General features: G+C 40.2%; 1 protein-coding gene across 2 annotated transcripts in view; it reads left to right on the top strand.

Moving 5' to 3' along the window:
• GALNT9 (polypeptide N-acetylgalactosaminyltransferase 9) overlaps nucleotides 1–14,133 on the top strand; it is a 581,478-nt gene that overhangs the window by 149,987 nt on the left and 417,358 nt on the right. The window contains exon 5 of one of the 2 annotated variants that reach the window (XM_056821945.1): nucleotides 8,387–8,584. The exons of the other annotated variant lie outside the window; for it this stretch is intronic. Coding sequence (XP_056677923.1) covers nucleotides 8,387–8,584 — 198 coding nt within the window. The remainder of the gene's footprint in view (nucleotides 1–8,386; nucleotides 8,585–14,133) is intronic. 2 annotated transcript variants of the gene reach the window in all.

The following is a 14,133-nucleotide window of genomic DNA, read 5'->3' as shown; positions in this document are numbered from 1 at the left end:
AATTAATCAGATCACAGATGTAAAGTTGGAAAGGAACTTATGGGTCATCAAGTCCAAATCCACTCATTTTAACAGAGGAGGAAACTAGGGCATATTTGACTTTTCAAAGGTCACACAGTGTCTAACACAGGATTTGACGTCGGGTTTTACTTCACTCCAAGCCCAGTACCCTAGCCACAACACCACACTGTCTTGAAGACAAAATCAAAATTGTCTTTGCCCTCCATGAATCTATATTTTATAGGGAGAAGAGCATAGAATGTATTTATTGATGTAAAATATATGTGAAAAAATTTTTAAATAGAATTGTTTGGTTGTATTTTGTGGAGAGACACTAAAAACTGGGGATGAAGAGATCAGAAAGGTCTGGTGTAGGAGATGAGACTGGAAGTGGACCTCCAAAGAAGCTAGGAGGTGGAGATGAAGAGAGAAGGCATAGAAGGAATGAAGTCTAGCCTGGGTAAAATCCTGCAGGGGTCTCTTCCTCCTCGTGGCCCTGCCCCCTCCCTGTATCCTTAGCCAACATATCCTATCTGAGCTAGCAGGGGCTGTGATCTGTAAGAAAAAATGTCATCTAGCAACTCATGGAAACACACAGTGACTTCAATGATGATGGAGTATAGGAGAGAGCAGGCAGAGGAGGGAGGATTGTTGTGAGTGATTGGACACTGAGAGAGGCCATTAAGTTAGAAAAGTGTCCTAAAATAGCTCTGAAACCACTAAGTAAGTGTCTGTCACTGAAACAACCCATTAGGGTCATCCCTCTTCTGAAGCCCAGGGCAAACTCAAGTGGTTTTTCTACCCAAAGCAGGTATGCTGCTCCCTCTCTCCTTCCTCCCCCTCTTTAGTTCTTTTTCTTACTTTCCCTTTATCTCTCACTTTTCATTCCCTGTCTTCTTCCTCTTCTCCCTCTATTCCTTTCTTCCACCATCTCCTTTCATCTCTTTTCTTTCTTCCTGCTCTGTACAGAATTTTATTATCTTAGAATTGAGTCATTGGGGGCCATTGAGTCTGACCTATGCCTGAACATTAATCTCCATTATAACTGAACATGAATCCCCTCTACAGTGTTCTCAGAAAGCAGTCATTCAAATTCTGCTTGAAGATCTCCAGGCACGGGGAGCTCAGTACCTTCCAAGACAACTTATTCTGCCTTAGTGTAGCTTTCACTATCAAAAAGTTTTTCACTATATCTGTTGTTTGTGTTTGGTCATTTTTAGACATATTTGATTCTTTTTGACCCCCACTTAGAATTTTCTTGGCAATGATACTGGAGTGGTTTGCTCTTTCCTTCTCCAGCTCATTTTACAGATGGGGAAACTGGAGCAGACATGGCTAAATGACTTGCCCAGAGTCACACAACTAGTAAGTATCTGAGGCTAGATTTGTACTCAGAACTTCCTGACCCCAGAACTAGTGCTCTATCCACTAATCCACCTAGCTAACCAGCTTTTCATTCTGTAACCAATTTAAACTCACCCTTGAATTTTCTAGGCATTGTTACTATTTTTCCCTCTAAATTCAATCCTTCTCTTGCATAAAAGACCCTCAAATACATCATCATCACTAGCACTTATGTAGTGCTTTGCAAAGGGCTCTACTGATATTCCTTCTTTGCTCCTCATAACAATCCTGGGAGGAAAGTGCTCTTATTGTCCCTATTTGACAGTTGAGGAATCTAAGGTACAAAGAGATTAAGTGACTCACCTAGGGCCACACAGCCTGCCCAAGTCTTCCCAACCACCCCCATTCCAGTCTTTCCCTCCTTTTAATTATTTTCTATTTACCCTGTATATGTATATTGCTTTGTATATGTTTGTTTGCATGTTGTCTTCCCCATTAGATTGTAAACTCGTTGAAGGCAAGGACTTATTTTTCCCTTGGTTGTATTCCCAAAACTTATTACAGTGTCTGGCACATAGTAGGCATTTAATAAATGTTTATTGATTGATTGGTTGATTGAAATGCCTAAGACTGGATTTGAACTGAAGTCTTCCTGATTTCTTGATCCAACCCAATCAAGAAGATGACTGCCATATATCCCTGAATCACCACTTCTCTGGGCTAAATAAGTATCCTTAGTTCCCTCAACCAGACCTATTATGTATGGCACAGTCTGCTTTTCCCTTCTCTGTACACTCTTCAGCTTTTCAATGACTTTTCTAAAACCCAGAACTGAACACAGTATTCCTGAGATCAAGTGCTTAAGTGACTTAACCTCTTAGAGCCTCAATTTGCTCATTTATAAAAGTGAGGGTAAGAGCTACATTCATTGCCAGTTTCTCACTACTATTAAGAGAAAAGCACATTGTTAATCACCAAGTGCTACATTCTAAACATGTGAGTCTCTATTCCCAATTCTTAATCCTTCAGTAAGTCAAGCAACCAATAGTTTGAGCTCTTGGGATGGCTTTGGCATTGGAAGGGCTACACAAATGAATAATCACAAAGTATCAAAGTGAGAAGGGGCCTTAGACCATTAAGAACAACTTGGATCTGGACAAGAATCTCTTCTTTTTTTTTAAGCCCTTACCTTCCACCTTGGAATCAATACTGTGTATTGGTCCCAAGGCAGAAGAGTGGTAAGGGCTAGGCAATGGGGGTCAAGTGACTTGCCCAGGGTCACCCAGCTAGGAAGTGTCTGAGGCCAGATTTGAACTCAGGATCTCCCATCTCTGGGCCTGGCTTTCAAGCCACTGAGCCACCCAGCTGCCCCAAGAATTTCTTCTATAACCATTGTTGGTGCCCAATTCATCATGACTCCACTTGGAGTTTTCTTGGCAAATATACTGGAGTAGCTTGACATTTCCTTTTTTAGCTCGTTTTACAGAGGAGGAAACTGAGGCAAACAGGGTGAAGTCACAAAGATGAGTCTTCCTCCAGACTCCAGTTGCACCACATAGCTGATCACCATCCTAGCCATCCACAACTAACACATTGTTCCTGGCTTCAAAGAGCCCACAACCTACTGTGAGCATAAAGACATACACAGACCCAAAATAATTTTGGGTAAAGAGGATTGAACCCAGGGTGAAACTAGGCATACCAAAACAAATCTGTCTATAGGAGAGGAGAAAACAAACATTAATTAAGTGCCAACTTAGCAAAGTTCTGAACCCTATGTTAAGGTATTACAATTATTAACTCATTTGATCCTTATCCCCAATTTTGCATTGTAGGAAACTGAGGCAAAGAGTTCAAGTGACTTGCCTGGGGTCATTCAATCATGAGACTTGAACCCAAGTCTTCCTAACTCTGACACCAGCTTTCTGTCTACTTACTATATGGTACAAATAACCCCAAGTCTAATTTTGTAAGTACTTTAAATAGGATGCAAAGACATGCTATAAGACTTTGGAGGAATAAAGGCTGACATCTGGCTATCAAGGAAGGTTTCACAGTCAAGGCCTTGATGAGAAGCAGTGAACAACTGAAGAAAAGAGTGTTGGCTTTAGAGTCAGAGGACCTGGATTCAAAACTTGACTCTATTACTATGAGAGCTTGGGGAGGTGATGGAACTTCCCTGGGCCTCAGTTTCTTCATCTGTAAAATAAGGAGGTTAAACTAGATGGCCTCCAAGGTCTAGAACTATTATCCTATGTAATCTTTATACCTTTGTGTGTGTGTGTGTGTGTGTGTGTGTGTGTGTGTGGTTATGTAGTGTTCTCCATTAGAATATAAGCTTCTTAAGGGGAAGGCCTATTTCCATCTTCATATTTGTAACTCCAGTCCTTAATGTGGTACTTGGCATATAATAAATGCTTAATGATTTAATAAATTTAAATAATACATTTGATTCTAATTAATGCATTATTAATAATTATATAAGGGCAGCTAAGTGGAGCAATGGATAAAGTGCCACATCTGGAGTTAGGAGAACCTGAGTTAAGATCCAGCCTCAGATATATACTAACTATGTGACCCAGGGCACGTCATTTAACTCTGCTTGCCTCAGTTTCCTTCAAATTCCAGGGAACAGCAAATAGGACAGTTTGGTTGAAATGGAGGGTATATGATATGCAATTATTCTGTAAAATTGGCCAGATCCAGACTCTAGAGGGTTTTATGTGCCAGGTTGAGAAGTTTGTGTTATATTCTGCAGGAGATAAGGAGTTAATGAAGATTGTTGAGCAGAAGAGTGACCTAGTCAGACTTGTATCTTATGAATATTACCTGAGCAGCTAAATTGGAATTCAAGAATGGAGAGCTAGAAAGAAGATAGGCAATAAGGAGGTTATTGCAACATTCCAAGCAAAAATTGACAAGGAACTAAACTAAGACTGAAGAGAGAGAGAGAGAGAGACAGAGACAGAGACAGAGACAGAGACAGAGAGACACACACAGAGAGAGAGAGAGAGAGAGAGAGAGAGAGGCAGAGAGAGAGTAGAAGGGAACAAAGTTTCTTTCTTTTTCACAAATGGGAGACTGAGTGTGAAATATCATTTATAACATTAGACTTAGTTGATATGTTGCTTGAGTTACTTTTTTCTTCTCTTTCTTTGTTAAAGTCATGAGGAAGGCAGAGGGAAGGATATCCTTGGAATTGAAGGTTATTTAAAACCAAACTAAGCAGCAGCTAGGTGGCTCAGTGGATAGAGAACTAATCCTGGAAACAAGAGATCCTGGGTTCAAATCTAGCCTCAGATACTTCATAGCTATTGTGAACCTTAAAAATTCCCAGACCCTACTTCATAAGATTGGATTAAGACCATTCCCCATTTGGGCAGTGAACTCTACTTTGATCAGGAATGTGAGAACTCTACTTCACCATACTTAGGCATGCCCTGGGGGAAGATAAAGTTGTAAACTCTCTGCTGAACAATGAAACGTACTTAAACCCATGCTTATAGTGAGAAAAAAAGTTCTTAAACCATGCCTATTTTAGGACTAATACAAAGGGGGTGCTAAGTACTTATAAAGGTCAAGCAACTTGTAAACTTACATGGGATAAAGAGGTGAGAAACTCACTCAGAGATTCTAGCCTACTCAGGTGTGGATTACTAAAAGGATTAGTCTACTCAGGTGTGAATTCAGAATGGTCTGTCTTTTGGAAAATGTTTACTGTGATTGGTAGATGTAAGGACTTAGGGGAGGTGACATAGGAGAAAATGCCCTTTAAATAGGAGCTCAGAACACATTCTAAAACATTCAGATGGAGGATGGAGCTGGTGGAGTCAGCTGAGATGAAGCTGGCCTGGTGTCACTAGAATCCTTGCTTGGACAGATCTTGTGGTGAGTGATTAAGGACTGACTGATCTTTTCTCTTAGGGCTTAGGGCTAGGTTGGCCAGGACTGGCCAGGGCCGGCTTATCCTTTTCTCATTATTCCCCCTTTTCTCTCTTTCTCTCCTTTTCTTTAATTCCTCATTTGTATTAATTAAAATCTCTATAAAACCCAGCTGACTTGGATACATTTGAATAATTGGGAATATTTCCCTGGTGACCACCTTATATTTGATTTAAAAACAAAACACTGTAGTGAAAACATATTTCCTGTGGTCACAACTTACTCATCCACTCTTTATATTTATCACAATTTATATCTTCAACCATTTTAACTCTTACAGTTTAAGACATCCAACCATTTTAATTATTACACTATGTGACCATAGACAAGTCACTTAACCCCATATGATCTAGTCCTTATAGCTCTTCTGCCTTGGAACTAGTACACAGAGTATTGGTTTTAAGATGGGAGGTAAGAATTTAAAAAATGATATCAATAATAATAATATCAAACATTTATATCACACCTTGAGAATTAGGAAAGTTTTTTTTTTTATATGTGGTATCTCATATGCTCTTTAATGTGATTTTTAAAATAAGTGTAACCCCTGTCCCAAAGAGCATTAGTTTGGAATTCTTTCCTTTTGATGAATGCCCTGAGGGGCATTTGTGGGGCAGAGTTGACGAAAGTGGGAGAATTCCAGTCTTCTTCGGTCCACTTTGGGAATCTTTAGTGTCTGGTGCCTTCTGGCATTTCTGACTTCCAGTTTTAAGAAGAAAATGGAAGAGGCCAACCCCACTTCAGAATGCTGAAGGAAAAGACATGGGAAGACATGAGAGGAGCTGACAGTCTCCAGTATGTCCTTGTCCCCAGCTTGATATATTAGGATCTTTGGGAACTTTTCCCCTTGGGTAAAATCTTAGACTCCTTGTCTTGGTTGAGCCAAATTATCTCTTTCCCAATGCAAGAACTTCTTTGCTCTGTATTGTCTGGTATATGTTTTCCTATGTATGCCTTCTCTGGTTTCTGTTTTGCTGAAAAGTTGAATTAATGGGTTTTCTTTGTGTGGTTCAAAGAGAGGAAGAATAGATATCTCTAGACTATCCTTCTACCTTTCTACAAGGAAGATTTCCATTCCTGCCAGGAAGAGGAAGAGAAAGTTGTCTGTTCTCCCTAGAGAGAGGGGCACTAGGCTAGACTTATATTCATTTGCTCCCATAAATATCATTATTATAAGTAGTTTGATTGGATACAATCTAACTTCTGATCACTTCGCCATGGGGGTGGGGAAATGAAAGGCCCCAAGTTTGTCCAATATTATCCAGGGCTTGTCCTCTTTCCCATCAGTTCCAAAATGAATGCACATAGTGGATAGCAAAAAAAAAATCTATTTCTCTAAATTAGTAGCAAAACAGAAATCAGATAAGACATGCATAGGAGAGTGATATGCCAGACAATACAGAGTAAAGGGGCTCTCCCATTGGGAGCAAGATAACTTGGCCCAACTGAGAAAGAATACTACATCTCACCCAAAGGGAAACTCACCAAAGTCTCTGGAGCAGCAATCTATGATGGGGACATGATGGAGACTGCCTGCTCTTCTCATGTCTTCCCAGAGTCTTTTCTTTTAGCAACTTGAATTGGGATGGGTCTCTTCTATTTTTTTTCTCTAAGCTGTAAGTCAGAAATACCTAAAAGGACTAGATACTTGAAGATTCCCAAAGTGTACTGAAGAAGACCAGAGCTCTCTCACTCTCACCAACTCTGCCCAACAAATATCCCACATAATTATTCTCAACCAATAAAGAGAGAGTCCCATACCAGTGGGCTTTGAGTCAGGGGTTACATGAAATTTAAGATGAGAAGGAGAAAGAGAGGAAATTCTCAATCTGCCAGGGAAGATGGCTAACTATATATTACCTTGGGGGGAACTCCCTTTGAATTTAAGCCCTGGAGTCTTAATTAAAACTCTTTATTGGAGCCACCTGGATTTCTGCCCTCAATTAAGCCTGAACTCAGGGTAACTATCCCCAGGAAAAGATGTCATGTTCATGCATGATTTGCAGAGAGGGCTATGGGCAAGTGGGGACTATTTAATGAGACAGATGCATTTAGCTACCTAGCTGGCTGGTGAGGAAAAATGCCCTAACTCAAAGAATTATCTAGTCTCTCAGGGTTAAACTGAGCCAGTTAGAGGAACAGGGCCCTTCCTTTACTCAATATTCCCTGCCTTCAGTTGAATGGGTCCAGTCCAGCGCCCAAATGACACAGGTGCCTGGAGAGTCCTGAAATGATCTATCTTCTTGAGTGGTCCAGTGGGCACCCTTTAGGAATCCCTCCCATCTCTGCTTTGCAGCCTTGCAGGGAAATTGTTAGATAGTGTTGTAATTAGGAGGTAGAAAGTTAAGTAAAGTGAGCTCACCCTGGGGACAAAAGAGAGACAGGATCGAAACATCATGCTGGAAATCTGGGCTCCACCCCTTACCATAAGCATCCTGGAGAGGATCCTGACTGAAACAACTGGGCACTGAGTCATAATGAGGGCTCAGCCAAGAGGATACCCAGAGTCCTGGAGAGAGAGTAGTGTTTCTGTCTCAGAGGGGGACTCACTTCTACTTCCTTCTGTGGACATAGTTGAAGGAAGTATAGGGGCTAAGCATGGAGAAAGGAAAGAAGGCGGGATCTGATCTCATTGATGAGGGAAATTTCTGGTATGAAAATTTCCTCTACCAACGTAGACCTTCAATGTGAGCCCTCAACACTGATGAAATCACAGAAATGTGTGATTGGAGATCCTCCTGAAGAGTTCCATCCCCTCATGCAGCTCAGCCCCTTATCATCTTAAGACAGTGGTCTAGAGCATTAGCAAATGACTTCCCAGAATCACACTGCCTGAATGGGTCAGAGGCAAGACTCAAATTCAGGTCTTCCTGACTAGTGCTCTCATCTACTGTACCACACTTCCCCTCAAAGACTTCTCACATTACAACATCAAATTCTATAAAGGAATATGCCTGCCTCCCATGGTATTCAGTGGGGACCATCTACCATGGACAGCAACCTAGGTCTGGCCTGACTAACTCCATGACACATCTGGCTTTTGAATGTCTGTCACCAAAGGCTCCCAAAGTAATCCCTCTTTGGCTTTTGTTTCTTTCAGGGCAGAGCCAGCCCTCACTCGAATCAAAGAGGACAGAAGGAGAATAATCCTGCCTGCCATTGACAACATCAAGTACAATACCTTTGAGGTACAACAATATGCCAATGCAGCGCATGGCTACAACTGGGGCCTCTGGTGCATGTACATCATCCCACCACAGGACTGGCTGGACCGAGGAGACGAGTCTGCACCTATCCGGTGAGTCCAGGCCAAGCATTCCATAGCCTTCTCAGAGTTCATAGAATCTTTAATTTATTAAATGTTAGAAACAACCTGGTCATAGGATCCCAGACTTAGAACTGGAAGCATCTACAGAGGCCAGCAATCCAATCTCATTTTATAAATGAGGAAAACAAGGAAGTGACTTTCCCATCAAGATCAAAACAGATAGTAAGTGGCTGAGATGGCATTTGAAACCTAGTCCCCCAGAGCCCAACATTTTTGCTTCCAGAAAAGAAAGGATGAAAAGCTGAAAGCAAAGGTGGCATCTATCCAAAATCAAATAGCAAGTAAATTATGATCGCAACTTATAATTTAAAGAGAAATGTGGCATAGGGTTTAGAGCCATGGATTTGGAGTTGGGAAGACCCAGAACCAAATCCCATATCTATCACATAGGTTTATAAAATGAGAAGATTGAACCAGATGCCTTTGAGATCCCTCTCAGATCACTTCTAACTCAGTTTGGGACATGTTAAGCTTAAGATATCTATGACATCCTTGCCTACCAACTAGTTAAAGAGGAAAGATCATTCTGCTTTTTTCTGAAGGGTCAACCTCTAGCAATAGTGTCAGAAGTTAATTGAGCTAGAAGTCTCTAATTGGAGTGTTCTTGTTATTCAGTGGTTTTCAGTTGTGCCCAACTCTTCATGACTCCATTTGGGATTTTCATGGCAAAAATACTGGAATGGATTGCCATTTCTTTCTCTAGCTCATTTTACAGATGAGGAAACTGAGGCAAACTAGAATCAGTGTCACATAGCTAGTAAGTGTCTGAAGCCAGAATGCAACTCAGGAAGATGAGACTTCCTGACTCCAGGTCCAGTGCTCTATCTACTGTTCCATTTACCTTCACAGAGTGTTATTGGCTTTGCAATAAAAACCTTGTAAAAACTCATTCATGGCAAAGAAGCAAACCAATCTCTGCTCTCTTTTCTACCTACAAAGGCTCATTGGCAACAGGGAGGAGTAGTTAGTATAAAGTTATCTTCTTCGATCCAAGCAGACTAATGATCCTGGATAAATTAAGAAATAAATATGCAGGCTTTGACATTTGAAAAGACTGTAATAAGCAAAGAAAAACGAGAAAGGATTTCCAGACGAGTAAAACCCTGGCGATTCTCAGCAGGGATAGGAACTCATTCATGGCTATCATGGCTTTCCACAGAGCCCTGAGATCCCTTCTCCAGTTTTGGTTTGAGTATAGCAAACCTGAGGACTTGTTGAGGACAAACAGGAAGCTGCCAGGAGTCGAGAAGGAATTCAACAAATATCTGTTAAGTCTTTACAGTGGTTAGCAAACTGTCTGACACTTAGAGAACAAAGTAAAAAATGAAATAGCCCTTGTCTTCAAGAAGCTTACAATAAACCTATGGGGAAACAATGTATACTCAGAGAAGTAAATACAAGTTATATATGAAGTAATATGGGAGAGATCTAAAAATGAGGACTCCAAAATGCTTTGTGTTTGTGTGACCCTGAGCAAGTCACTTAGCCCTGTTGGCCTCAGTTTTCTCATCTGTCAAATGGCAAAATACTCCAGTACCTTTGCCAAGAAAACCCCAAATGGGATCACAAAGATTCAGATGTAACTGAAAAAAATGATCAAACAAAGCTTTGAATTGAGTCTTAGAAAAGTATGGGATAGAATGTATCCCAGGCAATGAGGAAAAAGATAAGATATGTCAAGAAAGCAAGAGAAGTGTGCATAAGAGGGTATAACATACCAAAAGGCTACAAAGGTAGGTTGGATCCAGGTTGTGATGGGTTCAAAATGTGTAAGAGTAGAGAGTTTGATCCTAGAAATGACACTTGAATTGATTACTCAGAAATGTAAGATGAACCAGTCTGTGCTTTAGGAATATCATTTTGTAGCTATGTGCAAGATGATTTGAAGAAGGGGAGAGACTTGAGTCATGGAGACCCAATTCCAAGAGAGAAGTTACAAAGGCTTGAATTGGGTTGGTCGCCATAGGAGTAGTGAGAAGGGGACATATGCAAAGCACATTGAGGAGGCAGTATTGACAAGATTTGGAAATTGATTGAAAATATAGGGAGGAAGGAGAGTGAGGAACCAGGGATGATATCAAGGTTGTGAACCTAAGTGACTAGAAGGATCAAGAGATGTATAGGGAAATTGGAAAGAGAAATGGATTTGAGAATGGAGGTAATGAGCTCTATTTTTGAACATGTTGAGATTTCTATAGGATATCCCAGGGGAAATGTACAATCTGCATTTATAAATGTGGGCCTGGAGCTCAAAGAAAATATGAGGACTGGATGGATAGACCCAGGGAATCAACTGTGTAGAGATAATAGTCGAACTCTTGAAAGCCAATAACATCACCAAGCATTTATATATATATATATATGCATATATACATATATAAATAACATATTATAATAACAAAATTCCAGAGGCAAGAATAGAAAATCCATTCCAAATAATTCCAACATGCATAAAATTATTTGGGGATTATTCTGCCAAAGCATATAAAAGACATGGATAGATTCAACTATAAAGTTTTCCATAAAGAAATAAAGAACCACTTAATATCTGAAAGAATAGAGAAATGAAGAAGGTCAAAGACAGAGCTTAGGGGATACGATATCAAACGGTATGGAACAGTAACAGAAACTGAGAAGGGGCCAGATGGGTAGATGTAGAACCAAGAAAATGTAATGTCACAAAACCTCAGGGATGATATTCAGAAGGGAGTGGGGTGGTAGGAGGTATGGAAAATGTCAAATACTAAAGACCAGTTAAAAAGAACTAAGACTGAGAAAAGACCATTGGATTCAGCAGTTAATATAACATTGATAACCTTGGAGAAAGCAGTTTCAATTCAGGGATGAGATCAGAAGCTAGATTATAAGGGTCTGAAAAGTGTACGAGAAGAGAAGCAGCAATAAGTGTAGACAGCTTTTTCTAGGAGCTCAGTTATTAAAGGGAAGAAGAATGTAGGATAACAGCTTGAGAAGGTAGAGTCAGTAAAGATGTAGGAAATAAGCATTTATTAAGTTCTTACTATGTGCTATGCATTGTGCTAAGCCCTGAGATTATAAATATGAAGGAAAAGAAAAGCAATTTCTAACCTCATGAAGCTTATATTCTAATGAGAGAAGAAAATATCCAAGGGGGGAGGGGGACAGGGAGCAGCTGGGTAGCTCAGTGGATTGAGAGCCAGGCCTAGAGATGAGAGGTCCTAGGTTCAAATCTGACCTCAGACACTTGCCAGCTGTGTGACCCTGGGCAAGTCACTTAACCCCCATTGCCTAGCCCTTACCACTCTTCTGCCTTGGAACCAATACACAGTATTGATTCCAAGACAGAAGGTAGGATTTTTAAAAAATAAATAAAATATAAAAAGGAGGGACAGCAGAGAGGAAGAAGGTACCTGGCTTAGGTCTTGGGGGGGAAGAAAGAATAGAGAAAATCCATCTGTGAATTAAGTGAAGGAACTAGAAATATTTAGCTTGGTGCCCAGAGGTCTGAGGGTGGGGAGGTGTGGATTTGTAGTGAGCAGAGAAGGAAGCAGTAGGGAGAAGTGGGGAAAGGCTGAAGCTAGGGGGAGACAGTTGGGAAGTGACCTTCAAACTCTATCTCTGAATTGCTGAGTTTGGAGGGACACTTGGGGCCATCTTCATCACTCCAATGTAAACAATAATAACTAGCTTGTATATAGTACTTTAAGAGTTACAAAATACATGTTATCTCATTTGATCCTCAGCAGACTTGTAAAGGAGATTCTGTGATTATCCCCATTTCACAGACAAATATACTGAGGCTAGGAAAGGTTAAGTGACCTACCCAGAGAGTCACACAGATAGTTGATAAGTGTCTAAGGCACAATTTGAACTTGAGTCTTTGACTCCAGGTACTATATGATGCACTGTGCCACCTCCAATATGTCCTATAAGTGGTCCCCCCAAGACACAAACCCACTGTCTCCAGAGGCAGCCTATTTCACTTTTGGACAGTTAGGAGTCTTTCCTAGTACCAGATAACAAAGTGGGTTGAGCATTGAGCTTAGAGTCTGAAAGACCTGATTTCAAATCCAACCTCAGACTCTTCCTGTGTGATCCTGAATGACCTCCTTCAATTTCCTCATCTGTAAAATGAAGATAATAATAGTACCTACATCACTGGATTGTTGGAAGGACAAAATGCAATAATATTTGTAGTGTTTTGCAAACCTTAAAGCACTATATACATGCTACCTTATGGTTATGTATTATTTTATATATTATAAATATATGCTTATAATCAGTGAACATGAATTACTTTAAGAATTTTCCTTAAATCATATTAATAATTAATTATAAATATTAATACATTATTATAAACAAATTATATTATAAATGCCAGCTTATTATTTTTTAATCTTATTATTACATCAAACTTACATTTACCTCTTTGCAGCTTCTAGCTATTATCCTCAGTTCTGTTTTCTGGTGCCAAGCTGAACTCATTTAATCCCTCTCCTAAGGGGAAACCTTTTAAACACTTGGAGTTCTCAATCCAGTGTCTCTTTCCCGCCCCTGCCCTACCCTGTCCACTTCAGGCTAATGGTCCCTAGTTCCTCACATGATCCTCATATGGAATGATCCCCAAGTCCTTCACCATCGCCTTTTCCTTCCTCTGTATTTTCTTTAGCCTGTCATGTCCTTCCCACAGAGTGGAACCCAGAAGTGGACACAAAAGTTCAGGTGTGGTTTGTCTATGGCAGAGGAGAGTAAGAAACCTCCCTAGTCCTGGAACTTATGCCTCTTGATACATGTTTTTTGCTTTTGTTTATGCCTGCCCTAAAACCTCATTGTCTCAGAGTTATATTTGTGAAACATTAAAATCCCAACCTCTTTTTTTTTTGAAGTCTTTTTTTTTTAAAACCCTTACCTTCCATCTTAGAGTCAATACTATGTATTGGCTCCAAGGCAGAAGAGCAGTAAGGGCTAGGCAATGGGGGTTAAGTGACTTGCCCAGGGTCACACAGCTAGGAAGTGTCTGAGGCCAGATTTGAACCCAGGACCTCCCATCTCTAGGCCTGGCTCTCAATCCACTGAGCTACCCAACTGCCCCATTGAAGTCTTTTTAAAAATTTATTTTCCAAATTACACATCAATATAAATTTTAGTAATCATTTTCTGACATTTTTGTGATCACTGTTCTCTCCCTCCTTCTCCTTCTCCCTCCCCAAGATGGCAGGTAATATAATATAAGTTGTACATGTGCTGTCATACAATATATATTTCCATGTTCATCATGTTGTGAAAGAAGACACATTGTTTAAGCTAGAGAAAAGTTTGTGGAGAAAATAAAATGGAAAAAAAAGGCATGTTCCATTCTGCATTCAGATTGAACTGAACTTTATCTGTTCCTTCTATAGCAATAGTCTTTTTTGTCATAAGTGAATCCCTTGGAGCTGTCCTAGATCCTTATCTTGTTGATAATAGCTAAGCATTCAGAGTTGGTCATTTTACTTTATTGCTGTTACTATGTAAAATGTTCTCCTGGTTCTGCTCACTTC

Source organism: Monodelphis domestica, chromosome 3 (assembly GCF_027887165.1).
Source record: "Monodelphis domestica isolate mMonDom1 chromosome 3, mMonDom1.pri, whole genome shotgun sequence".
NCBI classification, from domain to species: Eukaryota; Metazoa; Chordata; class Mammalia; order Didelphimorphia; family Didelphidae; genus Monodelphis; species Monodelphis domestica.
Note: the sequence above shows the minus strand (reverse complement) of the source record. Positions and strands in the feature narration are given on the sequence as shown.